Source organism: Poecilia mexicana, unplaced genomic scaffold (assembly GCF_051168715.1).
Source record: "Poecilia mexicana isolate PSO_F unplaced genomic scaffold, ASM5116871v1 scaffold_6, whole genome shotgun sequence".
Taxonomy (NCBI): domain Eukaryota; kingdom Metazoa; phylum Chordata; class Actinopteri; order Cyprinodontiformes; family Poeciliidae; genus Poecilia; species Poecilia mexicana.
In genome coordinates this window covers 10,271,490-10,296,899 of record NW_028263375.1, presented here as the reverse complement: position 1 = coordinate 10,296,899, position 25,410 = coordinate 10,271,490, and the positions used below count along the sequence as shown (strand labels likewise).

The 25,410-nt window shown below is 38.3% G+C and overlaps 1 protein-coding gene across 2 annotated transcripts; it reads left to right on the top strand.

Annotated features, from left to right (window-relative positions):
* Window positions 1–327: 327 nt before the first annotated feature.
* Window positions 328–25,225, top strand: pkp3a (plakophilin 3a). 2 transcript variants are annotated; one of them, XM_015012180.2, is made up of 14 exons: window positions 328–457; window positions 4,273–4,450; window positions 11,984–12,075; window positions 12,585–13,339; window positions 15,437–15,560; window positions 16,702–16,906; window positions 20,707–20,905; window positions 21,846–21,963; window positions 22,044–22,196; window positions 22,288–22,476; window positions 22,562–22,700; window positions 23,113–23,305; window positions 23,444–23,531; window positions 24,432–25,225. In XM_015012180.2, exons 1-14 carry the CDS (start codon window positions 455–457, stop codon window positions 24,465–24,467), a joined length of 2,472 nt encoding a protein of 823 aa, XP_014867666.2. In that variant the 5' UTR covers window positions 328–454; the 3' UTR covers window positions 24,468–25,225. The 2 variants fall into 2 exon arrangements, with proteins under 2 accessions (XP_014867666.2, XP_014867665.2); XM_015012179.2 differs by lacking the exon at window positions 328–457 and having other exon boundaries at window positions 4,078–4,450.
* The last annotated feature ends 185 nt before the right edge of the window (window positions 25,226–25,410 follow it).

Genomic DNA, 25,410 nt, shown 5'->3' with positions numbered 1-25,410 from the left:
TCACAAATCGTCACGGTTTGATATTCAGTAGAATTCAGTAGTATTTACCGCCCTGAGTGAGTCACCACCATAGCAGAAACAAGTGAAAAATCTGCTTCCCTACCCAAAAAACAAAAACAAAACAACTGATAAGTTCTGTTCTGGCAAGGCTTCATGTTCCTGTTTGATAGAGATTGATGTCATGAGATCGAGCGCAGCAGCCTAAGTGAAAGAGCGTTATCTGTCTTCGTGTTTCTCTGCTCATCGTCGTCGTTGCTCAGACGGCGTGTCTCGCTCTTCTTCTTTTTCAACACACCCCATGGTGTCATACCTGTCTGTGACTCATCACTTCTGCATAGGATAGTTAATTAAAATGAGGGCGTTAACGTAGTTACTGTTACTTTTAATACTCTGACACCCACAAAATCAGATCAGTCCAGGTGAAAGTCAGAGGAGAACGTCTCACTCGCAGGTCATGGTAAGTCTAATCTTTCACAGAAGAGTTTGAAGCTAATAGTTTTTCCCTCCTTGCAGTTTTGGATCCGGGGCCTAGGATTGACTTGTATGCATTTGCTTCTTGATGTTGAGCCTTGAGCTGCTTTTTGTGAATTGTTTGTGCATATATAGCTATGTTCAACAAATTAGAACATTATTGAGAAGTTAATTTATTTCAGTATTTCATTGGGTGAACTATATTATGTGGATTTATTTTTGCACTGATTGATGTTTTCAGGAGTCATGAGGACATGCGAGCATTTTGATGATAATTTTCCATTTGCTACATAGCATTTAAAGTGAGAATATTACATCAGACTAATAAATAAATTTCACATAAATATCGGGAAATTGATATGATGTTGATTGAGAAGGACCGTGAGAAATTTTGCTCACTCAGATCAGACCTGCTTTGAGAAAACAACTGAAAGCAGATCAACTTGGTTGGTTGGGATTCCTGCTTTAAATTTATTTATTTATTTGTCCAAGTGTGTATATATTAAATAAATACCTCAAGTTACAATGAAAACAAATCAATTAGAATCAATACAAAGATGTATTAATCAGAAAAATACTTATTTGCTTTTACTCAATTTTGTATTTTTAATACCTGTAACTCAAAAATTGCCATTCAGACAACACAGACATACAGAATCCAGCAACATGTGAGTGGTACATTTTGTACTATACTCACATTGTTGCATTAGAGGCAATAACTCTTGTTGCTATGTTCAAATGAAACAAAACAAATAAATCCAAGGTGTGGCTTGGGCTTAATGATAGAGTGCTACAGTGCCACACCTCGTAACAGCCTTTCAGCTAAAACTGGGAATTGACAGTTTGCAAAAAACAAAAAAAAGTCAGGGAGACAAAGAAAACGAAAGGAAAATAATAGTTTTATTAAACTTCGTTTTCAGGTACAGTAATATGTGAATGGTATAAACTGTGGGGGAGGGGGAGTAAAAAACCTAGAGCAGATCAGTTTACCATTCCCGTAGATTAAAGTTCGCCCATCGCTGTTAACATGGCGTCCGTTCTTCACAGTTTTATTTGACTTCTTCCTGATTTAGTATTTTTTTAAAATCCTTTCACATAGATCTTCAAAAGAGCTCTCTGTGTGTAGAGTTATTGTGAAACAAGGCTGTGACAATATTCACACATGTACAAATATTACAACACAGAAGGAAGTCATTTTTGCTGCATTCACAAAGTACAGCGCATACAATTAGCAGCAGTTTGGATGTAACTCTTGAATGGATAGTTCTCCTCATTCTGTGAGGTAAACCTAAGTGGACATGAATCACACCTGTTTGTCTTGTAAAGTGGTTGAGAGGATCTTTGTGGCAATGTAAATAAACTACATACAATTGAATTGAAAGGATCAAATGCGACAGACCGAAGCTTTCACTGAGAACACATATTGTTTAATTTTGCTGCTTTTAGAATGAGTGAAGACTAAGTTTTTAAAATTGTTAAAATGAAAACAAATTTGAATCAAAATCTATAAACTTATCTCAGCGTCTCAAGGCCCTTTGCAGGACAAACAGGGCAGATCTCCAGACAAAAAAAAACAAAATCATAAGATCAAATCAGACAGATTTGAATTTAATACGGATCCCAGTTTTAATATGCTGTCAAATTCAGTTTGGTGAATTAGTTTCTCTCTTTACTGTGTTTATTTACAATAGAAAACATAATAATGTTTTGGTAACTTTGAATTAAATCCCCAATTACATTTCACAATTACTGAATCTATAATACAAAATCTATAACTGCTGGAGGAGATGCAGACTTTCCTTTTTTACTTACCTTTGAGAGCAAGAAATGCTTTCTGACAAAATGTCTTACCTTATATTACTCATTTTTAATCAAAAGCATTGGTTTCTTTGACACTCCTTTGTCTTTGTTTACCTTTGCAAGGGTTTCAGTGAAAGCTCTTTAAGCTCACATCTTACAGGCTTAATGTAAACTTGTCTTTAACTGTTCTTAATATTATCAAGTAGTTTGTTACAAGTCAGTTTCTTAGAGGAGGATGTGAACTATGACGTGAATCTACACTTTGATGTTTTTAGCCAAATGTCTGCTTTGAGGCAAAATCTCACAGAAAACATCAGATAGTTTTAAAGTAAAATCTGTTGTTCTTATTCTGAGCCTTATTGTTAGCATAAATTGGCAGGTCTAAAAATAAATAACCAAAACACATTCAAATGCTGTAAGGTAGATAATTTGATGTTCACCTAAACGAAATGTCGAAGGTTTCCTTAAAGCTAGAAATAAATATCATACGTGATATTATTCTTTATATGCTGCTTAACGATAAAAATACATAAAACCTTGTCAGTATAATTCTTGCTTTAAATCAAGTTAATTAAAATAAAGTAATAACTTAATCCCAGAAAGCAGCAAGAAGTTTATGAAAGAATCGCCACTCATTTGTAATTAGAAAATCACTTTTTTAGTAAACAGTTTTTATTACATGAATTAATAGAATAGTAAAGCTACTAACTCTGCTGTGGCTTATTAAGATACTTATATTTGCCTTTTCTTAGTTTCCTTTGTTATTGTGTTCCAGTTCATAACATATTTTGTAATGTTATTGCTTGTTACATAATTGGTCACTGTATTCTTTTTTTATGATGTGAAGCACTTTGAACTGCATTGTTGCTGAAATGTGCAAATAAACTTGACTTAACTCGAGCATCTTTATACAACTTTATTGTATAATAAAGTTGTATAACTTTATTATACAATAATATAATATTGTATTATACAATAATATAATATTGTATAAAGGAAAACCTTTATGCAGGTTTTCCTGTCAGAAAGTTATCAGATATTGAGTAACGTAGCAATTATAATAAAGACTAAAAAACATTATATTCCTGGCAGAATTAGATTTAAAGTATTTTAAAAAAAATAGAAACAATGTAATATAAAACTGTATTCAAGAAAGAGTAGGATTACTTCAACATTCTGTTACTTAAGTAAAAGTAAAACGTAGCAATGGAAGAAATTGCTAAAGTAACAGTACTTGATGAAAATGCTACTGAAGCAGAGAAACTGGTCATAACATCTGATTCATTTAGAAATTGTGTAATCAGACAAAAAGATAAAGCTATGTGTGCTAATTCTGGTATTTTAAGCACCAAAATGTAAATGCAAATTCAGGAAGAGTAAATAATTTTAAAACATATTTGCAATAGCTAAAACTTACAGTAGATAATGTATTAGAACACGGTTGCAGTGACAATATGGTGTATTCACTTTATCTCCTAATGGTTTAAATAACATTAGAATAGCAAAGCGTGTGTACGAAAATGTACGTGTGTTTCTCTCATGTCTTTTTCGTTAAAACAGTTACTCGCAGTGAGTAGAGTCTCCAGAAAGTTTACTGAAGTGAGAGTAGTGATACTTCATAACGTTTTATCTCGTAAAAGTAAGAAAAAAAGGACGTTGTAGAAAAAAGAAGAGAAAATAAAAAAAAAATGGTTATGCATTTTTGTCTGAGGTGTGTTTTGTTAGGGGATTTGAGTCAGCTGCTTATCTAGACGCGGTCCAGAGCTCACCTTTGAGTCAGGTGTCTGGTTTCTGCGTGGCTCCACCCCCCCGCAACTAAGCGGGTCTTGGAGTCTGTCTGCCTCCACAAGCGCAGTGGTGTTGGCCGTGGACCGAGCGGACAGAGTTTGTCCTCAGCAGGGAACATCACAGGCGCGCCTTTTCGTACTGGACTCTCTCTCTCTTGACTCTGTCGCCATGAGCATGTTGACATCGGAGAACGCTTTTCTTTCTTCTTTACAGCCACACACCTTATCAACCACTTATGCTCTCCCGTCGGACAACCAACTCGGGAATGGGAGCGCCATGTCGGACGACGCCGTGCGAGCGCGGCGTGTCCAGGAGCAGATCAAGATGAAAATGGCCGAGAAGAGCACACTTCCGCGTCAGAATGGAAAGGCCTCCCAATACGCAATGTCAGGTAAAAACATTAATAAGCTTAAGAGGAAATAAGTAAAACAGAGTTGGATGATATATTTTCAGAGCTGGCAGGTGTTGGACTTAAACAGAAAAGTCACAGATGCAAAGCACAGGTGTTAGAATCGTTACCTGACCACAGACGTGAGTTTATGACCAATAGGTGTTATCTGTCTGTGTCGTTAAACTTTGAGCTCCCATAAGACAATATATAAAGGATAGAAGACATAAGTCATATATTAAGTCATATATCTATGTATAAGTCATAAAAGTTGTTCAGGGAGGATACATGATATTGCAAAAGCTGGACAAAGGTTTGCTTTGTTTAGGTGAAACATCTCTACCTCCCCACAGCTGAGTTCTTTGTCACACTGAATGATTCCATTCAAGAGGCTGTAGGCGAGATCATTACATCAGATCAGACGTAAAATATACACAGCTGATGGGGAAACGGCATTGCAATGAATTTTATTAAATAACCACAAGTTTCTGTGGAAGAACAAAACTGCCAAAAATAGATAAAAGTTGATTCAATAGGATTGTAAGGAGTTAAGTATCCAGAAGTACAGCAATATGTAACAAAAGGAATCAAGAATTGAACCCACAACTTTCTAGTTACTCCACCCACTGTTGCACAGTCAATCCTAGAGAAATGCAGCATTTTAGTACCAAAACTCAGATCTTAACACTGGGAGTGATGTCAGACCTGAGTTGAGTGTGTTCTAGTTATAAGTTAAGAAACCAGCGGGATTGGATAACTGTTGTGGTCACTAACTACTATCAGAAAGTCAAGCCACTAATTTTTATACTAACTTTTGATGTCACTGGTTTTAATGAGGCAAATAAATAGTTTGGCATTAAATGCCTGAAGCATTTGTGTGTCACCCATATTGGATTTTAAAGTAAGACCTTGGAGACTTTCAACTTTCACATGGTGATGTATTTCAATTCAAAATTACTTTATTTAAAGGGAAATTCAATTTTGTTGTAACTCATGTTATCCAAGTAAATTTCAAAGAGTCGTTATGGATGGTGATGCTGCCCATCTTCATATTCATCCCACAGCGGATGAATCTGAAGAGGCTGACTCTGTCGCTGTTTGACAGTCTAATAGTTCTGACATTTTAATAGTTAAATTTTTGGACAGCAGAGACAGTATTTTACAGCATGACCTGGACGACACCATCAGGTTTTGGCAAGCACTGCTAATCCACCTCATTTGCCTTTGCCCCTCCTCTTTAAAGCTCTGTCTGGCCATATGATTAGAAAGCTGGGCAGAGCGACGTTGCAGCTGAGGGTACGATCCTCTAAGCTTCCTATTAAACTCCTTCGTTATAATAATTTCCCAAACATGCAATGCCTCAGACAAAAGAAGTTAATTAGATAATTAAATTAGAACTATATTCAGTTAATAATACCTGGAACATCATGAAGTGAAACATGTTCTTCACTTTTTTGTTTTCCTGTTTTTCTTAGGGACGCACCCATCCACGATTTTCACTTCTGATACCGATGCTGAAAAAAAAAGTACTGAATTGACTTTTGAACACAGACATAAATGGGTTGAATTTACAGCACAGCACAATGCACACTTAAATACACAAACGGCTTCCCACGATTGGTCAAACACTAAAAAACAGCACAATTTGCTAAGTTAGTGTAACTAGGAGTATAACAGCCACTGTAAAATAAATAATAAAGAAACAGACAAAAGAATAGGTTGACTACGTTGGTCAAACATGTAGAAATAAACTGCAGCAAACCTTTCAAACGGTTCAGAAAGTACAATCTGAAATTCTAAATATACTGTAAAATAAATATAAAGCATGACGTTGCACAAAGCATAGAATTAGACTGAATAGATCTGCCATTATAGAGCTGGTACATTGTCACTGATACCCGATCTAGAACTTTTTTCAATAACGAGACCGGTACGGATATTAATATTGCTGCATCTCTTTTTCTGCTTGTATTATTTTGCTATGCAAATAAAATTGCCTTGCTACTAGATATTGCAATATCAAAAATCAGTTAAGAATTATTCACATTTTTCTGACCTTTTTTTTTTTTACATTATTAAACGTGTTCAGTATTTTCAGTGATATTTAGCACATCCACCTCTAAAACTACAAATGAGGTGTGCATCGCTGATAAGGCACGAAAGCATGACCATCAACATGATCAGCACAGCTAAATGAATTTATTTTAATGATCCTCTTGTGATGGTAAAACATCCCTTTGTACAGATCTGTAAGCTACAGCTTTGTGTATAAAAACTAACAACCAAAAGTACCAGACAGCCGACTGCTTGTGGATCAAAATCCCTACCACAAATAAATGGGCGTCTTTTGCTAATGATACATCTGTGACGCGCTCTAAAAGTATGCTGTCGTTAGTTGCATGATGTGTCAGGCATGTACAAGCAAATGTTTGTACATTACAGGAAATCTGAAGCAAAAATCCAGAACGATTGACGCAACTTCATCGACTCACAAAGTGCAAGGAGGGTCAAAAATGTGGCAAGGGAAAGACTTCAGTAAGACTTGAAGTGCTAAGAATCAGCTTTATTAGGGTCGTCCAATGACCCTGAGGTCAAGACAAAATGCACTGGTCTACTAATTTGACCCTCTCAGCATACATGTATTTATTTAAATGTTCATTAAAAAAAAAAAAACATGCAGTGATTCACTTTAAAATGATAGCGAATCACGGGATTAGATTTAGAGAAAGTCACCATTGAGAGACAATAATTTAATGTTTTTAGATGTATTTTTTTATTTTGGCTGTTTTCGTCAGTCTGGTAATTTTCTGCAAAACCAAATTACTGTTTGATTGTTTCAAAGGAATTTAACACATTCAAGAAGCAGCTATGTGTTTGTTTGTTTTTTTATTTGTAGATTTGACTTTAAACCTTTCAGCCTGGAGATGTTGAAAAAGCAATAATTTTTTGGTTGTCATGGATTTAAATCCGATAAATATCTTGATTCATAAATACATTTAAAAATGACTCAAGTTGGTAAATATTGCAAAAGAGCGAGTGAGAGAGAGTGTCTGCTGTGCCAGGAAAGGTTTGTTTGTGTTTCCAGTTGGCCGGGGTTGCATTAAAGATGACATAAATGATTTTTTTCTGATTTTTGGCAGTTTTAATACTCCGCATATTTTATGTTTAAGAAGATGTTCTGCTGTTGTCTATAATAACATTAACAAAATAAAACTGTTAAGAGGCTGCAGGGACTTTTTCATATCTGGTTACTTATGGGTTTAGAATTTAAATCTTATTTCTTTCTCTTTTGATTCAGGAAAGCCCAGCTGCTTTGTGTGGGAGGAGTTTTTGATTGTTTTTTTTTGTTTTTTTCGCTTTGCAGCATTGATGTTCCTGTTTGATTCAAGTTTGTTTTGCATCAGTCCTTTGGGGGAATTTCTTAATTTGTCCTGAAGCAGCAGCCGCAGTTTTACATTGTGTACAAGTGGTTAATGTGTAACAGGCCTCAACAAGACCTGCTTTCATAAAGATTCCTGATAGCAGTGCGAATGTGAGAAAGGGCATCAGCTTGGAGTTGACTTCCAGACATGAGGGTTGTTGTTAGAAACGCATGTTGTCAAAATATATGACTCGGTTAAAAGTTGCCTATCTAAGCGTTATTGAGAAATATTCCATACCAGTGTGGGATTGGTTTCCAAGTGATTATGAAAACCTCCAGAAGTGGCTTGAAAGGCTTCCTGAACGCTTGGAGCTACCGTAGTTGGTGGTTGCATCACATTTGCTCATGTAATGCATTTATTGAACTGAAAGTGTGTCAGGAAGTAGGATCGTGTGCCATCTGAACCTGGATACCTGCCTGTTGCGGCGAGACATTCCTTCACGTCTTGTGCGTCACTGTTCTCAGCCAACAAGCAGAGAACGAGCAGAACACCTTGACATTAGGTTTGCGTTGATGTGACCTCCAATCTCCAGGCTATTTGGATCCAGAAAGAGAGGCTTTTACTCACTCTACTGGTTTAAGCTTTTCTCAGAGGTGTCGGCTGTACCTGCCTCAACAGGCGAATATGCTGCTCCTGCTGTTTCTTAAAAACTGAGCTGAAACAGAGATATGACACGTCTCCTTAAATATTGTGGTGCTCTGTTTTTCTTAGCTAAAATATACCTCTTAACGACTGCCAGTGTAAATCATCCCTGACTTTTGCCTGGAGGCAAACATGCAGTCACACAATGTAACATTTTATCAGCTGTCGGCTGAAACCTCACCGAGCAGAGTAGTGCCATTTCAGTGGTTTGTGGCTTTAGAGGACTTGATAATGAATGCATAAGTGTTTGCAGATGGGAAAAACAAAAACACACAGAGGAATCTGGAAGGAATACCTCCCCTTCTGTGTCTTAAAGCAGTCGCAGCTGTGCATGGATATCAGGGGACGTGTCTCAGCAGTGTTGCGTTCAGAATCCTAGCAAGTGATGTAAAGAAAAGAGTTGGCGCTGAAGGTTATTCAGGGTGTGTTTTAGTGGGCCTGTAAAAAGCTGACGCTATCAGGTGTGCTGGGCGTTGTTGGGGTTGGGCTCGGGTCACGTCAGAGAACATGTCAGTCATCTCTCTCTACGGCAACTGGTTTCTTTAAGCGGTGTGCCTGGGGCCATGTTGGAGTCTCTCGCCAAGGCACATGAGAAGTGGAAAAACAACAGCTTCTCAGGCATGAAGCAGGCCTGGTACAGTAACAACACAAGTGTTGTTTTTTTAAGGACAGGTGCAACTTAATGAACAAACTGGTTTGAGAGGTCAGACTTAAAAGTTATTGTGGCACGAATCTGAATTTTGTTTGGTTTTTGATTTTCTGTTTGCTTTTAAGCCAATTTTGGTTAAATCAATTCACAGTTTTCAAAGGGGCACTATCATGCTAATTCGACTTTTTTGAGCTTTGCGTCATGTTAAAATGTTAATCCTTCATCAAAAACATACCTGGTTTGCCTGGGAGGACAGAGCGCCGCCATTGAGGCAGTTTCCAAATGTCCAAGTTTCCAACACCGCAACCCCCGCACTCAGTTCCTATAGACTAGCCAGCAGTAATTAGCAAACTCCTGGTGGAACTGTGCATCTGCTGATCTCATTGTGCAAGCCACTTCTCAGTGCAATGCTGGTAAAACTGTTGTTAAAGGGTTAATAGAGGAGCGATGTTGTGAATTCCTGAAGGTAGAGTTTCAGAAAGAGCAAGAGTTTTTAAAAAACACAGGCCCAATTTCAAGGTGTTAAATTTCATATTTGGTATGTATAACATTTTTATAACAACTAACAAATGGCCTGGAAAATACATGATGTTGCCCCTTTAAGAAGAGTTCAAATATTCAATGTGGTTTTTAATCATATTTACTAAAACTGATGTTAGTATCTTACATTAGCAAATAGGATCGTTATTAAGGCTAGCTTTGATAAAACTGTGGTCTCCACATATGTACCTTCTAAAAAAAGCAGATTTTTATCTCAACTCTTGAGATTTCCAAAATGCTGCCAACATTTCCAAATAAATCATGCTCCATGACGAGCAGAGACTGGAAGCTACAAGGAGATAAAACAAAGCAAATGTAATGTACTCTCTGCTTTAAGTCATGCTCTCTCGTTTTCTTAACATGTAGTCTTACATTTTACAAAAATACAGTTCACTTTTTTAAACATTTCCGTTTATTCTGATGTCATTTTAAACACCTCACTGATATTGAAAATTAACTTTAAATATTCCTTTAGTAACAACTTCCACAATCAAAGGCCATTGTTATGAGTGCAACGTTGCAGGACTTGCATTTAGCACATTAGCATATCAGAAAAAGAGTATTGTTACTCCAAAGTGACAACACTGGCACGGTTTCCTATAGACGGGCTCTTTATTAAACACCATGAAAACTATAAAAATAAAACGCAAAGCTGTAGATACAGATACATTTACAGACTGACAGGTAACATGAGCTTTAGCAAAAGTTACCTCGTGGCCGCCTGCCACGTCCGAGGTCTTTAACAGATTAATTCTTCGTCGTCCACTCTAAATTAAAATATTATGCAATTAAAACACCATAACTGATCAATTTACAAAATATGACAAACATAATTGCAAATACTCTGACAGCTACAGGAGACATGAGGCTGCTACACGTAGCTCGCTTCCGGGCTTCTGTTCGTTCGGTTTACTCAAGTCTCGCAGCCTTTCACATGCATGCAAATCTCGCGATAACTTGCAACAAAAAAATAGTTCGAGATGAAATAAAATGCATTCATTTTATACAAAACTCAAAACGTGAACCAAACAACTTAGATTGCATTATCCTAATTGTTAGAAATAAACAATTTTTTTTCAAGAAATGAATTATTTTAGTGACGCAAGTATTTTTAATTTTCCTGAAAACCTTCACTCTGAGAGACTCTTTAGAGCTAATCTAGTTGAAACAAACATTTTATAGCATATCATAGTGCTGTTGTGAACTGATTTACAGTTGTGTTGCAAATTTGCAGGTATGCTTAGCATGCAGGGAACTGGTAATGGAGAAAATAAATGTGTGCATATTCTGAACTCTTAGCGAAGCAAACGAGCAGTATTACAATCATTTAGTGCATCATTTTACCTGAAAACAGAGATTTTCTTGGAGGGCCAGACTGAAATATTTTGAAAACTACAAACCATCACAAATGTCTGTGTTATTATTCATGTTCCCCTAAATCTCATGAACACCGATTACTGTTCCTCTTTAAAAGCCTTTAGGTTTCTTTATGTCTTTGTGATGGACTTTAGAACCTGTGTGAAAGAGGTCCAGTGAACATGATACAGACATTTAATATCCCTTCTGGGAGAAATTACAGATTTGCGTCCTGAATTGTCCTCCCTTCGCTCTTATTTTAGCATTATTCAAAATGAATGAAAGGGTGCAAAATTGACTCTGGCGTATGACCAAACGTGACTCCAATCTTTTCTTCTTTTTTTTTAGCCAGAGTAAACAAATGATAAAAACAGGGTTCTGAAAGTGACACAATGTTTTTAGGTCATCAGTTATTTCTTTAGCTACACCAACTGTTCATTTAGCCTCCTTCTGTTGGGAATGTTTATCAACATATCTACTATTTTTTACAGTCTAATGTGAAACAGGAGCTAAACATTCGATCATAGTCTGTGCACTCAAACATGCTGTGGTCTTTGTGCATCAGATGGAGGATTGTTCCCAGTAACTGGAGATGTTAAACTTGGCCAGGTCCTGCAAAGTCTGTGTGCAATCAGACATCCATGCAACACGATACATGCCATTTAAACTGCAATGACTTTTATGCAAATTGCTGCATAAAACACAATGGCACTACACAAATGTTGTTGTGTTATAATTTTACATGTTTGCAAAAGTAGGACGTGTATTTTTGTTCCACAATTTGTTTTAAAAAAATTATGTCCACTTCAATCCCTTGAGCACAAAAAAGTGCTGTTTTGAAGATTTTGAAAGATGGAATCATAAAGTATTTGTTGACATTGTTCATTACATTTTTTTGTCCTTTTTTTTTTTTTTTTTTTTTTTTAGACTACGGCGGTTCATCAACAATGAAATACAGCACCTACAGCCCAAGTTACAGTTCCAAGTCTTCCTACATGTACTCAGGCTCAAAAACCCTGGTGAGTCCAGCAGCATTTTCACAAACTGATCAGCACACATTGTGTTGAAATGTTTGCAGGATCGTCTAATGTCTCTCATGCATCAAACTGGATGCATGAGAGAAATAAAGTTGCGTTGGTAAGCTGGGTCAAGAAGGATTCAGCATTCAGTGTGATATTTCGCAGTGAACCGTGATCAGATTACCTCCGAGTTTTCAAGTCTGCCCTCTAAATTCTTCTGTTTTGGTGCAACCACTAGTGAAACACTGATGTTTGAGCGGTGAGTGTGACAGACCTGATGTGGCATTTTAAACATCTGAATGAGATCTGGAATTGAAGACAACAATCTCAGAGGGCAGGAATGTTGTTTCCAGTTGAAACACATTCCTGCAGTCAAATTTAGAAACCATTTTATTAAAAACAATTTACTCTGATCCAATTAACTCATGCACACTCTTCACCAGACACTGCAGATCAACTCTGTAAGCGTATCAAACTGTGGTAACATTCTCTCTTTTCCTTATGCTCAGGGTTCTCGTGTGCCCACCAGGACAGATTTCAGCAGCCGGTCCGCAGCCCCAGACATAACCCAGTTTCAGCGGATGAGTGTGGGTTTGGGTGGAGGTGGAGGTGGAGGTGGAGGTTTTTACCGGGAAGAAATGCACAGTGGTGGTTTCCAAGGGACCATCAGACAGAACCAAATGGATCGAGATGACATGTCTGTGCATTCACTGCGAAGCCCGGCATGGATGATAGACAACAGTGATGCTGGAAGCATGATCTCCGAGCGAGATGCCACCTTTGACCAACAGAATTCCCAGAGTGCAATGAACGGCTTCGGCACCCAATTAAGACAAGGAGGAAGCACCATGACTTATCAGACTTATCAGACTCCTGAGCCAGCACTAGGCACCGGGCGCCGAAGTTTAAGTGGCACTCTATCCCGTGGTAGTGGTCTGGGAGGAGGAGGGACAGAGATTATCCAACAGCAGTCCTTTAAAGGCCCATCCCACCGCACCATCAACAGGATTGCAAACCGTAACCGGATGAGTATGACCTCCATGCCTGGGTCCCGGATGACCTCAAGTTCCGGCAACATTGGAGCAGGAGACAGACCAGATAGTGGGTTCTTAATGTCCGTGAAATCTGGTTCCCACGGGAACCTCCTTCAGCAACGCCAAGGTGGCCTGATGCGATCCACGTCTATGAGAAGTGTTCAGAGCGTGGGCGGGGGCATGGATATCTATGGCCAGGCAGATTTGGAAGACAATCCCCTCTTTGAACGGTAAGAATCTTGGAAAGTATCCATTATTGTATTATCAAAACCCCGGTGCATATCAGTTGTTTCTATTATGCTTTGAAATTGTACTGTACATACCAGCTCATGTCTGCAAAATTTCTTACTGCCAAAATTCCATTAACTGCAATGACCCAACCAGTCTGACCACAATTGTATAGGAAAAGTCCCAGAAATTGTGTAAAAAAAAAAAAAAAAAAATATATATATATATATATAGAATAAGGCAAGTCCTGAGAAGCCAGCTCAATGGCAAGAACAAGATCCGTGCAATAAACAGCTATGCCTTACCAGTAATCAGATACCCTGCCGGAATAATCAGCTGGCCAATGGAAGAGATGAAGGCTACGGATGTTAAGACTCGGAAGCTACTAACCATGCATGGAGGGTTCCACCCCAAATCCAGCACCCTGAGACTGTACACGAGCCGTAAGGAAGGAGGCAGAGGACTAGTGAGTGTGAGAGCCACTGTCCAGGATGAGACATCCAAGATCCATAAATGCATCAAGGACAAAGCCTCAACGGACGATGTGCTCAACGAATGTCTCAGGCAATGGGGAACAGAGGACAAGGTGCTGGAGGAACCATCATGGGAGGACAAGCCCCTACATGGGATGTACCACCGACAAATAACTGAAGTGGCTGATATCAGGAAATCCTACCAATGGCTGGAGAAAGCTGGACTCAAGGACAGCACGGAGGCCCTCATCCTGGCCGCCCAGGAACAGGCACTAAACACCAGAGCAATAGAGGCTCAGATCTACCACACCAGACAAGACCCAAGGTGTAGGTTGTGCAAGGAGGCCTCTGAGACAGTCCAGCACATAACAGCAGGGTGCAAGATGCTGGCAGGGAAAGCGTACATGGAACGACATAACCAAGTGGCGGGCATAGTGTACAGGAACATCTGTGCAGAATATGGACTGGAAGCCCCGAGGTCAAAATGGGGGACACCCCCAAAGGTGGTGGAGAATGACCGAGCTAAGATCCTGTGGGACTTCCAGATCCAGACAGACAAGATGGTAATGGCGAACCAACCGGACATTGTGGTGGTGGACAAAGAACAGAGGAAAGCCGTTGTGGTGGATGTAGCAATACCAAGTGACCACAACATCAGGAAGAAGGAGCATGAGAAACTGGAGAAATACCAGGGCCTCAGAGAGGAACTGGAGAAGGCCTGGAAGGTGAAGACCACAGTGGTGCCTGTGGTCATCGGGGCCCTCGGGGCAGTCACCCCCAAACTGGAGCAGTGGCTCAAACAGATCCCAGGAACAACATCAGACATCTCAGTCCAGAAATGTGCAGTTCTAGGCACAGCCAAGATACTGCGCAGAACCCTCAAGCTCCCAGGCCTCTGGTAGAGGACCCGAGCTCAGAGGATGAAAGAGACCACCCACGGAGGGTGAGAGGGGAATTTTTATATATATATATATTCCAATTTAAAAAAACAAGAAGTAACTCGGTCTTCTTGTTTACATTCATTTACATTCACCAAGCAAAATATACTTTTGGTAATTATCTTGCAATAAATTCTTAGCAATTGACTAATTATATGAGTCATAAATGTAACCAGTTCAATGTGGAGATTTTCAAGAATGAAAATTTTCCCAGGAACTTTTTAGAAGCCAAGACATTGGCAGAAACCAAATGGCAGGGTGAGGTCTTTCATTCATTCATTCATTCATTCATTCATTCTGATGACTCTTATGTGATGATCACTGCTGTATTACTGATGGTGATGTACAAATACGGTGTTGTAACATGCAGCACGTTAACAGGAGTGCGTGTTTCGTAAGAGCTGCGGATTGGGAGGCGGCTCCATAGTGGCAAGACGGGTTTGGGTCTGGGTTTAGGGTGTGGCTGCTTGGTTCAGATTCAGGCCTCGCATTTCACACATCCCCGTAATGAGTGGCTGGGCGAGTGGATTTGCAGAACATTGTGTGATTTTTTTTTATTTTTTTTTAGGGAATTTGTCCAACTGAAATTTTTGTCCAAATCACTGTTCCAAAATCTCTGTTTTGTTCTAGCAAGAGTTGAATACAGGGTGAAATGTTCTCTGTTTCAGTTCATTTGTACATTTTGCAGGCTCCACAACTTGGATGTACCCACTGCAGTTTCATACCTGAGATCGGAGGACACGGGGTTGCAGGTCTTGGGTTCAGCGTACATTCAGCATATTTGTTTCAATGAGGAGGGAGCAAAAAACGAGGTATTTTGCAAATGCGTCACTTGTGTTCAGAATGCGCTTTCTTCTCTGCATTCCTCCAACTGAGAAACTTGGTCATGAAAATTGTTTTTCTCGGAGCGATGACAACCCTTGATGGATAGCTTCCCCATTTGAGGCTGCTGTAAAGATCCACATTACTGCTCTAGAGTTTCCCTCTCATTCGTTGTGTTGCATAGTTGATCAGCATTTAAAAGGCCTGAACTCCACTGAATATAAAACAAATCATTTAACCTCTGCCATAAGGAGATTGCTTCTAAATTTTCTAAACTGTCTGAAATGCCTGATTAGTTGGCAGTGCAATACTTTATCATACTATACCAGCTGCTGAGCAGTCAATGTTGATTAAACCTTTTGAAGCCAAAGAGAGACACAAGTTAACAAAGAGCATTCAGGCAGAAAGTGACAAGGAGTGTAAGCATGAAAAATATTATCAAGGAATTTTAGGAATTAGATGCTTTCTCAAAATTTGAAACACATTTCAAACAAACCCTGCAGATACTCTTGCTTTGGAGAAAAGTTATTTTTTTCATGAGATCAACAACTCTTTCCTGCTAATTGTTAAAATGACTGGCAAAAAATTAGTACAAAAACCAGAACATTTTGAATTTATCTGCACGTCAGCTTTAAATATTTATCTCTAACTCTAAGCCATGCTGTCTAAATGTGACAACAGCAAATTGGGATTAAAATTATGTTGATTTTCCTGCACAACCCCAAGATTTTAAGTCCCTGCATCTAGTGACCCCTTCGAAGATTTTCTGGGGCATTTGGCCAACACATTTAGAAGTTTATTTTGACGTTAATAGATTATTTTGTTTGTTTTTCAACTTATTACAGTCCTCTTCCGAGTTGCTTTTGTGTGAATAGAATAGGGTCGTTTCTGGACATTCTTATTGTGATTTTGTATTGGAAAAGATTCATGGCTGAAATATTTACCAACATAAGGAGATTGTTTTTCTATTTGTAAAAAAAAAAAAAAAAAAAACTAATCCTACTGCTTGAATTGTGCAACTCGGTGAACGGAGATTAAAAAGTGCTTAATTTAAAATCTTCTATAATAATAAAAACAAAATGATCTACAGAGCTGTTTGAACTGCTGAAACATTCTCTGTGTTTGTTCCAGGTGAGACAGTTGCGTGGCACTGAGCTTCTGGTGAAGCTGTTCAACAGTCCTGAGGCTGAAGTTCGCCGTTTTTCCACTGGCGCCGTGCGCAATATGATCTATCAAAATGTTGAAAATAAGCAGGAACTTATTCAACACGATGGCATCGAGGAGCTTAATGGCGCTCTCGAACAGGAAGACGATGAGCTTCGCAAAAACATCACAGGTAAAATCATGAAGACTATTATAAAAGTTGGATCTACACCAACAGAGAGTTTGATAACATCCATTCTGGTGGATGTTCATAATTTTACTGACAATCAGAAAAGAAAAAAAATGACATAAAGACATAAAGTTTTGCATGTGACAATATTGCGAGATCATGAAGTAAATGATAGACGTTATTTGTTTCGTTAGAATAAGTGAAGAGTGTAGCTGTGTTTTAGAAGAAAACAATTTTAGTTCAACAAATGCAGTAATTAGTTTCACAGATACACTTCTTTCAGATAATGCATTACATTAACAAGCACTGCACTCCTTGATGAAATGGGGCGAGGCGATTGGTCATGTGGAATTTGTTCAGTAGTGGGATAGTGATGCAACGCAGGATTGTGGGAGTGCTTAGCTGAAGCAGAGCAGCAATGTAGACAGTACATGGTGTCTAAAGTGTAGAGAAATCAATATGTAAAATATAAGACATAGGTAAATATTGCCATAGCAGCAGTATTAATACTGAATATTACTATAGCTTCCCCCCCACCCCCCAGTTTAGTAGATGAACTCTGTTTGCACAGTTTTATTAGTAGTTTCTGTGTCCATCTTTGGGACCGTTTTTAACACACAGAAACATATGCCAGCTTGTGTGCATGGTTCGCTCCCCTACCCATGTGTGGCTACTAGCACCATCTGAAGGAAGTTTGCTTTCCAGTTCATCCAACAAGCTCCTTGTAACAATCTGCCGCAGCGCTGTGGAGCAGCTCGCTGTTTGTTCTGTCTATGAATGGATAAGATCCAGGGAGGATGTCACATAAAAAGTCTGTTGTATTCCACGCATCACCCGTCAATTTAAGTAGACTCTGAAAACGTGGACATTTTCTTTTTTTTTTGAACTTTTTATTTTCAATAACTGTTTTACATCAACATATACACACAATAGACATACAAAGAATACCAACTCAAGTGATGAGATTACATAATAGTGATGAATAATACAAACTAAATTTGAAAAGTACATGACCAAAAAAAAAAAAAAAAAAAAAAAAAAAAAATATAGAGGTGTCAAGGTTACATTATGTATTTAGTTATAGGTCTCCATCTTGTTTCAAAGGCCCCCATCTTAAGTTGTAGTCTTGATGTTATTTTTTCCATTATATAGACTTTTTTAATCCTATCTCGCCACTGTGCAATATTGGGAGGTTGTGGCCTTAACCAACTGCATGTTATGCACTTTTTTGCAATCAGAAGCAGAACTCTGATCAGGTATTTATTATCTTTGTTGATCATGTCAGAGGGTATTATTCCTAGAATATAGACGGATATATCCATATCTAATTGAATGCCCAGAATACTCTTTATATCTGTTTGGACATTTTTCCAAAACTCGACCATCTTCGGGCAATCCCAAAATATATGAGTAAAATCCCCCACATTTCCACAATTTCTCCAACAAAGCTGGGATGTTTTACAGTATTTAGATGTGATGATTGGAGAGTTAAAGAAACGCATCTTAACCTTCCAATCAAACTCTCTCCATGTCGGACTGTTAGTTAGTTTGTGTCCAGAGCTAAATGTTTCTTCCCAATCCTCCTCTGCTATTATTATGTTAGCCTCCAGTTCCCATTTCTCCTTAATTTCTTTATTGTTAACATTGGATTCATATTGCAAGCTTTTGTATATTTTTGAGATGAGTCCTTTTTTTGATTCACCTTTTGCTGTTGATAATAGGATTTCTTCCGTTTTAGTCATGTCTGCTGAGAATTTCTGCCAGTCACTATGATTCTGGATATAATGTCTAAGTTGTAGAAATCTATAAAAATCAGTTTTTTGTAGATTAAATTCCTTTTGAATTTGTTCAAAAGATTTCATTGTTGGCCCTTTAAAGAGCTGTGCTATAAATACCAGTCCTCCTTTTGTCCATCTCTCAAACCCTGTATCCATAGAAGCTGGGATAAAATCTGGAATCTTGGCTATTTTTAAAATTTTTGATATAGAGTCAGGAAAATTGAATCTCTTTTTTATTCTTGACCAAATATTAATTGTTTCCTTAACCCAATGGTTTTTAATTTTGAGATTTCTTTGAATCATCTTTGTTGTAAAGGGCAGTGTATCTAGGGACAGGTTTGGGCAGGCTCTCTGCTCCATATCTACCCATATTGCCTCATGATCCTTTGCCAACCATAGAGCTATGGCTCTCAAATGAGCAGCCCAATAATAGTTTTTTAAATCAGGCAAACCCAATCCTCCCTTACTCTTTGAGGACTGAAGTGTTTTAAGTTTAATTCTTACTTTTTTATTTTGCCATACAAACCTTGATATTCTTTTATCCATCTCTTTGAAAAAGGAGTTGGGAATGGAAACTGGGAGTGATTGGAATACAAACAATAGTCTTGGTAAAATATTCATTCTGATTGTTTCCACTCTCCCCCCGAGGGTTAGTGGTAGGATCTCCCATCTTTCCAGGTCTTTTATAATTTCCTTCTTCAGCTTCTCATAATTTGCTTTGAATAATTGTGAGGTTTGAGGAAACGTGGACATTTTCATCAATCAAAGAAAGCTAACTGCAGCTGGAAACTGAATGTTTTCCAAAGTAATGTAACCGCTCTCATCCCATTCTTCCACGTTATCCTGTTCTGATTCAGAATCGGAGGTGAAATCGGCGCCTGCGTCGGTGTGGAAGTTGCCGCAGCAACGCATTTTATAACCACGATTCAGTCCTTGAGCAACAAGTTCAGCTTTGTCCATCTTTGTTCAATAACACAAACCCAACCAGACACCCTAATTAAGTGCCTGCATAGTTAAGTAGCCATCCTGCTTTCAGGTGTCTTATCTTACTGGTCAAAGAAAGTACAATAGTAATGAATGACCATTCAAAGCCCAGTGTGTTAATCAGCTGTGAGTTCCTGCTCCACACCCTCTATTTAAAGCATAAGATGGTTTCCACATGACTTCAACTAGTAAATGTACCCCCCCCCATAAAAAAGTGAAAATCACAATTTTCTCAGAAATTTGTGGTTTTTATCTTTTTTTCTCTTTCTCCTCTGCTGACTTGTCCCCGTGTCATTTGTTGTGACACATCACACAATGTCGTGAAATTGAACTAATTGCAATCTTGTTTACAGACTAGTTGCAGTTTTTAATTTAAAAAACTATCTCACATCCGAGTCTCAAAACAGATTGGCTGCAAACTAGTTTTCAGGACCCAGGATGCAGTTTTCAGGATGTGTATCCTTTGCTCTGGCCTTTGAAACTAATAATATGGAGAGGAAAAATGGAGGAAAGTGTGAAGTTGTAGAGGTGGAGGTGGTGTCATATCCATGGGCTTTGTGTATTTGAGAACAGGGGAGCAAGTGTGTGTGAGCCGCCCAGGCCTGTTGGTTCCTCATGAACAGGCCTGGGCGACTCCCTTCCTATGAATGACGGCCTTGTTACTTTTTTCTTTTATCAGTTACTCCCATGTCCAGAGTTCACTTTGAAGCTTTGGGAAAGCGATAACGCAACTGTACATGCTCGCCTTATATTTGGCTCGCTTACCAGAACTGTGCAACTACAGCCAAAAGCAAGCTTTTTAACATTTTTAATCAGAGAGCATAATATTTACCCTGTATGGCTAGTTCAGAATACCTGTCGTTTGTGAGGAACGCTTTCACTGCAGAATATGAAGCGTCTAAAAGTTAGCAGCCGTGAAGGACAGGGATGAACTAAAATGTACCGTTTGAGGCAAGACAAAGCTCTTTAAGCGTATCTTATGCATACGTCTACTACCGGGTACGAAGAGGTGATTGAGTGTTGCTATTTTTTTTCCTGCAGGTATTCTGTGGAATCTTTCAGCCAAAGACGGTTTTAAGGAAAAGCTGAAGACGATCCTTCCTCGCCTCACCGAGAAAGTCCTTATCCCTCTCACTACAAAAGAGGCTGAAAAAGCAGAAATGATTAAACAAGACAAAGGTATCGCCTCAGATTGTCCCTCGGAGGCAGAAATACTACACAACACGTTGGGATTCTTGAGGTGAGAAAAGTTGATCAGTTCCTGAAAATGGGTTCTTCGCACAAAGCTGTGAAATATCTGATGAAAAATGTGAGAATGTTAATTTGTCACCTGAAGTTTATTGAAGTCTTTTGTCAGTTATTTTTACTTGCTTTCAGAGGAGTATTTGAATGTTTTCCATAAGTACAGGCTGGGTTTAGTCATAGAGCATACTTGGTTTAAAACGATGAGTTTTTTAATTGCACCTTGATAATTAAAAACGGGGGAATGGCAAGGCATTTCCACATCTTCTTCTGTGTTCCTTATCTGCTAAATAAAGAAAGTATTGTTGTGCTTGGCAGGTTGGCTTAACCTTGACATTATAATTTACACAGGGCCTGTCTGACTGTCATGTTTGCTTCTTTCATCTATTATTATTTTCCTGTCTGATAACTTTAGGAAGTCTTTAAAAAATGAATTGAATTTAGTGATGTGATGCTCACGAATAATTAGATTCTTTTGAGCAGCTCTTTACCCTGAACAATTGAAAGCTGTTCTGTTTTTCCACGACTTTGTTTTCCTCTAATGACGTGACTGCTGTGGCTACTTATTTAATTCAAAATTGTATTTATGACATGGGTAAATACATACAACAAAAGAAAGGAATGGGTGGATAAGCACATGATCGTTGCTCATTGTTTTCATCAGGCACCACATGGCAGATATGCATGCATGTATGCACACACTATATTTTGTTTTGATATATTGAGTATTTGATATTTATTTTTTTTATATTATATTTTATATTATCGGTTGTTGGATGTTTTACAAGCTCTTTGTAATTGTTTGTTGTTTGTTGTTCAAGCACCCATCCAGTCTTTAGTTATTTTGGTCTGTCTGAATTTTGAACATTTGAACTGCACTTTTTAAAGTGATTTTTAAAACAATGCATCTCTTGACGTTAATCGCTTTGTGCTTTCAGGAATCTGAGCTCTGGCTCAGAAAAGGTCCGTAGAGAGGTGCGAGAAGCAAAAGGGCTGGTGGAGTCTTTAGTGGGTTATCTTCGTTCCACCCTTGAAGTTGGAAAAATAGAAGAAAAGGTGGGAGTGGAAGCAATTTTTTCTGTACAAGCAAAATCCATCTTTGTGCCCATATTGACTTGTTTGTGGTTGTGCTTAAGGGTGCTGAGAGCGCAATGTGCACCTTAAGGAACCTCTCATACAAACTGTTTGAAGAACTGCCTCCGTCTATAAAAACAAATTTGTCTGAGGATGGTACAACTTCCTCATCTACCGTCGGCTGCTTTTCACCGAATAGCAGCAAAATCAAACAGGTAAGCAGTCGTCAGCTTTGATGACAGAGTGTGTATTATGGACAAGATATTTTGTGGTGTCCTGACTTTGTGTCCTTTTTTTTTTGATTAGCACAAAGCGTGTGACCAAAAAGGCTTTTCACCTAATGAGCTAGCAAAGTTTCCAAAAGGCTTGGAGTGGATGTGGCACCCTAAAATAGTGCATTTGTACAATAGCGTGATTAAATCATGCGAAATTAATGCCCTCACACGAGAGGCGGCCATTGGAGCTCTGCAGAACATCACCGGTGGACAGGACCCGGTGGGCGACAACTTTAGCAGAACTTTGTAAAAAGTAAAACCATTTTTCGCGTGTCATAATAAAACTTTATGTCTGTAATCTGCAGTGGGCTGAAAAGTTGTCCCGCTACATGGTGAACGACTACAAGATGCTGCCAAACCTGCTGGATCACTTGCGCACAGAAAGGAAAGATGAGCAACGTTCTCTCACTGGCTTGTTGAGGAACCTCTCCTCTCATACTGACAGTCAGTCCGGCTTTTATTTATTTATTTTGTTGTTGTTGTAAAGACATTTAAATGTCAAGAATTACAGGTTACCAATTCTTATTTAGTGTTTTTACAAGGTCAGTGTGTAAACTCAAAGGAAGTGGGTTCTGTTTATTACAGTGATTTTCTACTCAGATTTCCCACTCTTCAGATTTAAAACTCAAAGTTTTATAACGAATTTAACCTGGATATTTTTAAGTTATCAAAAGGTTTATTCCTCATGAAACTGTAAGCAACAAACACAATCTCTTGTACAAAATGAATCAAAATGTTTTAATGGAATATTAAGTTTACGTTTTAAAAATGATTGCTTAGTTAATTAAACTTTGGTTGTGCAAAACATTTTCCACCTATAATTGAATTTTTAATCTATACCTCTATTTTAATTCAGTCTCACAAGCACTAGATGCCGTGGTGAGGAGGTTACCAGAGAACAACAAAGACGTGCCTAGTCCTGAGGCTCTGGTCAACCTCTGCGGCGTTCTCAATAACATGGTAGCGCGCAGCTTCGACACTGCCAAGAAACTCACTGAAGGTTCTGGGTTGTTCAGACTGATGAAAATGAAGGATCTGGTGGACGACGAGTATGTGACATGTTATCTTATCCTACATATGCAATTTAAATTCATCCCATCTGAATTAGATGCTTACGCAGAACATCGCATCTGCGTAAACGTCTTTCATTCATGTAATATATTAACACTTGGTGAAATGTTTTACAGTCTAGCGTATGCTGACGCGAGCCGAAGTGCACGCGTAGTACTTCGCAACATGTATAACTACAGGAAACTGCACAGGATTTTCAAACGGGTAAGAGACTTTGAAAATAACAAAAATGTTCAAGCTCTGCGTGACTGATGGCTTATTTGTGGCCACTTGTTGCTGCCATTAGCTTAGAATGTTTGAAAGCAATGATCCAACCTTCACAGCAAAATGTTTCAATTGTTAAAAGGATGAAGGTGTTTAAGGTAAACATGCATTAGTTTTATGAAAAAAATTGTTGCAATAAACTATAGCATTACCAAAAAAAAAGGCAACTAATGCATAAATCACTTCTGAGCTGTTTCTGGTCAGGTTTTATGAAGAGTCAGGTACACTTGTTTTTTTTTTTTAAATTATGTTCACTCTTAATTTACCTTTTCACTCCATTCTCAACAAGTCCAAGCAGATGTTTTCTGCAGTAATCTCAGACTTCTACGAATGACGTCATCATGTTATTTGGTAAACATATTTTAGCAGCTTTTTGCCAAACGTCTCCTGTCCTCGAGCCAAGGCAGGAACAAAAAGTCAAAGTGCCACACCCTCATTCTTCCATCTGTGTGGCTCCATCCCTGCTGCTTCCACATTAGTTGGATGGCACATGCTCAAAAGCTGTATAACTTGAGGCAGCTCACACATTCACATGCTTATGCAAACACCTTGAGCTTGGCTGTACCCTGTGAATTTACTGCCTTCTGCAGGTCGACACTCCCAAAGGGTGTGGCCTCCAGCCTCTTGCTTAATGCACAAGTCCAAACAACACAAAAATGTATTCATTATTGTTACTTTTTTTTTTCCAGCACTGCGATCTGTGTTTAAGGCATATGAACAAAAGCAAACCATTTTAAAAATTAAGAAATCAAGTGTTCTGTCTACTTTTGGAATAAATTACTCTTCTGTTGTCCACATTTGGAAAATGCCCCTAATGTAATTTCTGTCTTTGTGTTACAGAAAGGTTATGAGAAAAGGGACTTCTGTGATGTATGAGATGCAGGATCTGACCCATGGGACAAACTGCTGTGTATTTTTACAAAACGGTCCATCAGAACAGCACGAGAACCGTCGAGGCAGCAGGATTATGATTGAACAGATATTGCCGGCACTCTAACTAATTTGTGTAAACACTGTTTGTATACTCTGAGGGATTTTATTCCAGTCATAGCAACATGCATTTAAACAAAATGGCTTAAAAACAAAAAAAAAACGCTGTTGATGGGAGAACCTAGTGCACTCACTATAACAAGTTAGCTTTGTAAATAGTGCTTTTAATTTTAAAAATATATTAGATTGAATATTTCTTTTGTTTAGCATCTAATCTTGTTTTATTTGAATGGAAATTAGAGACAAAAAAAGTGGATGTAAATATCTTATCTTTGGGGATCGTGTTTATGGATTTGCATGTTTTCTTACACTGCAAATAAAAATCTATAAAAACTGTGTAATCAGCTGGTGGTGTAGGAAATTGTGTGCAAAGTTTATGTATATTTTCAGTTGAGGACTTAAGTTTATAAATGAGATGAATGTTGCATATGAGCACCTTTGAGACTCGTCTTGGTAGACACAAAAACTTTAATTTTGTACATAGAATCTATTTTGGGGGAATAAACAGATGATTTTTAAAGATTAATGCTCAGTGTAAGTGGTGTCAAATATGTGGGATTTTTCAGGAAACTTTTGTACTTTTCATACCATCACATGTATCATCTGATTTTAACAACTAATAAAAAGACACACTGGGAGAAAAAGTTAAGTGAGAATTTCTTATTCGTATATGCAGCTTGTCGAAACAAGCACTGAAGTGCTTAAGCGCCGGCCACACCCTGTTTACATATTTGTTCCTGCTCAGACAGGAACAAAATGAAATGTTCTGTGCTGCACCCATATTTAGTCTGTTTTTTTTTTTCACTGCAGGTAATTTTCTTTCCATGAG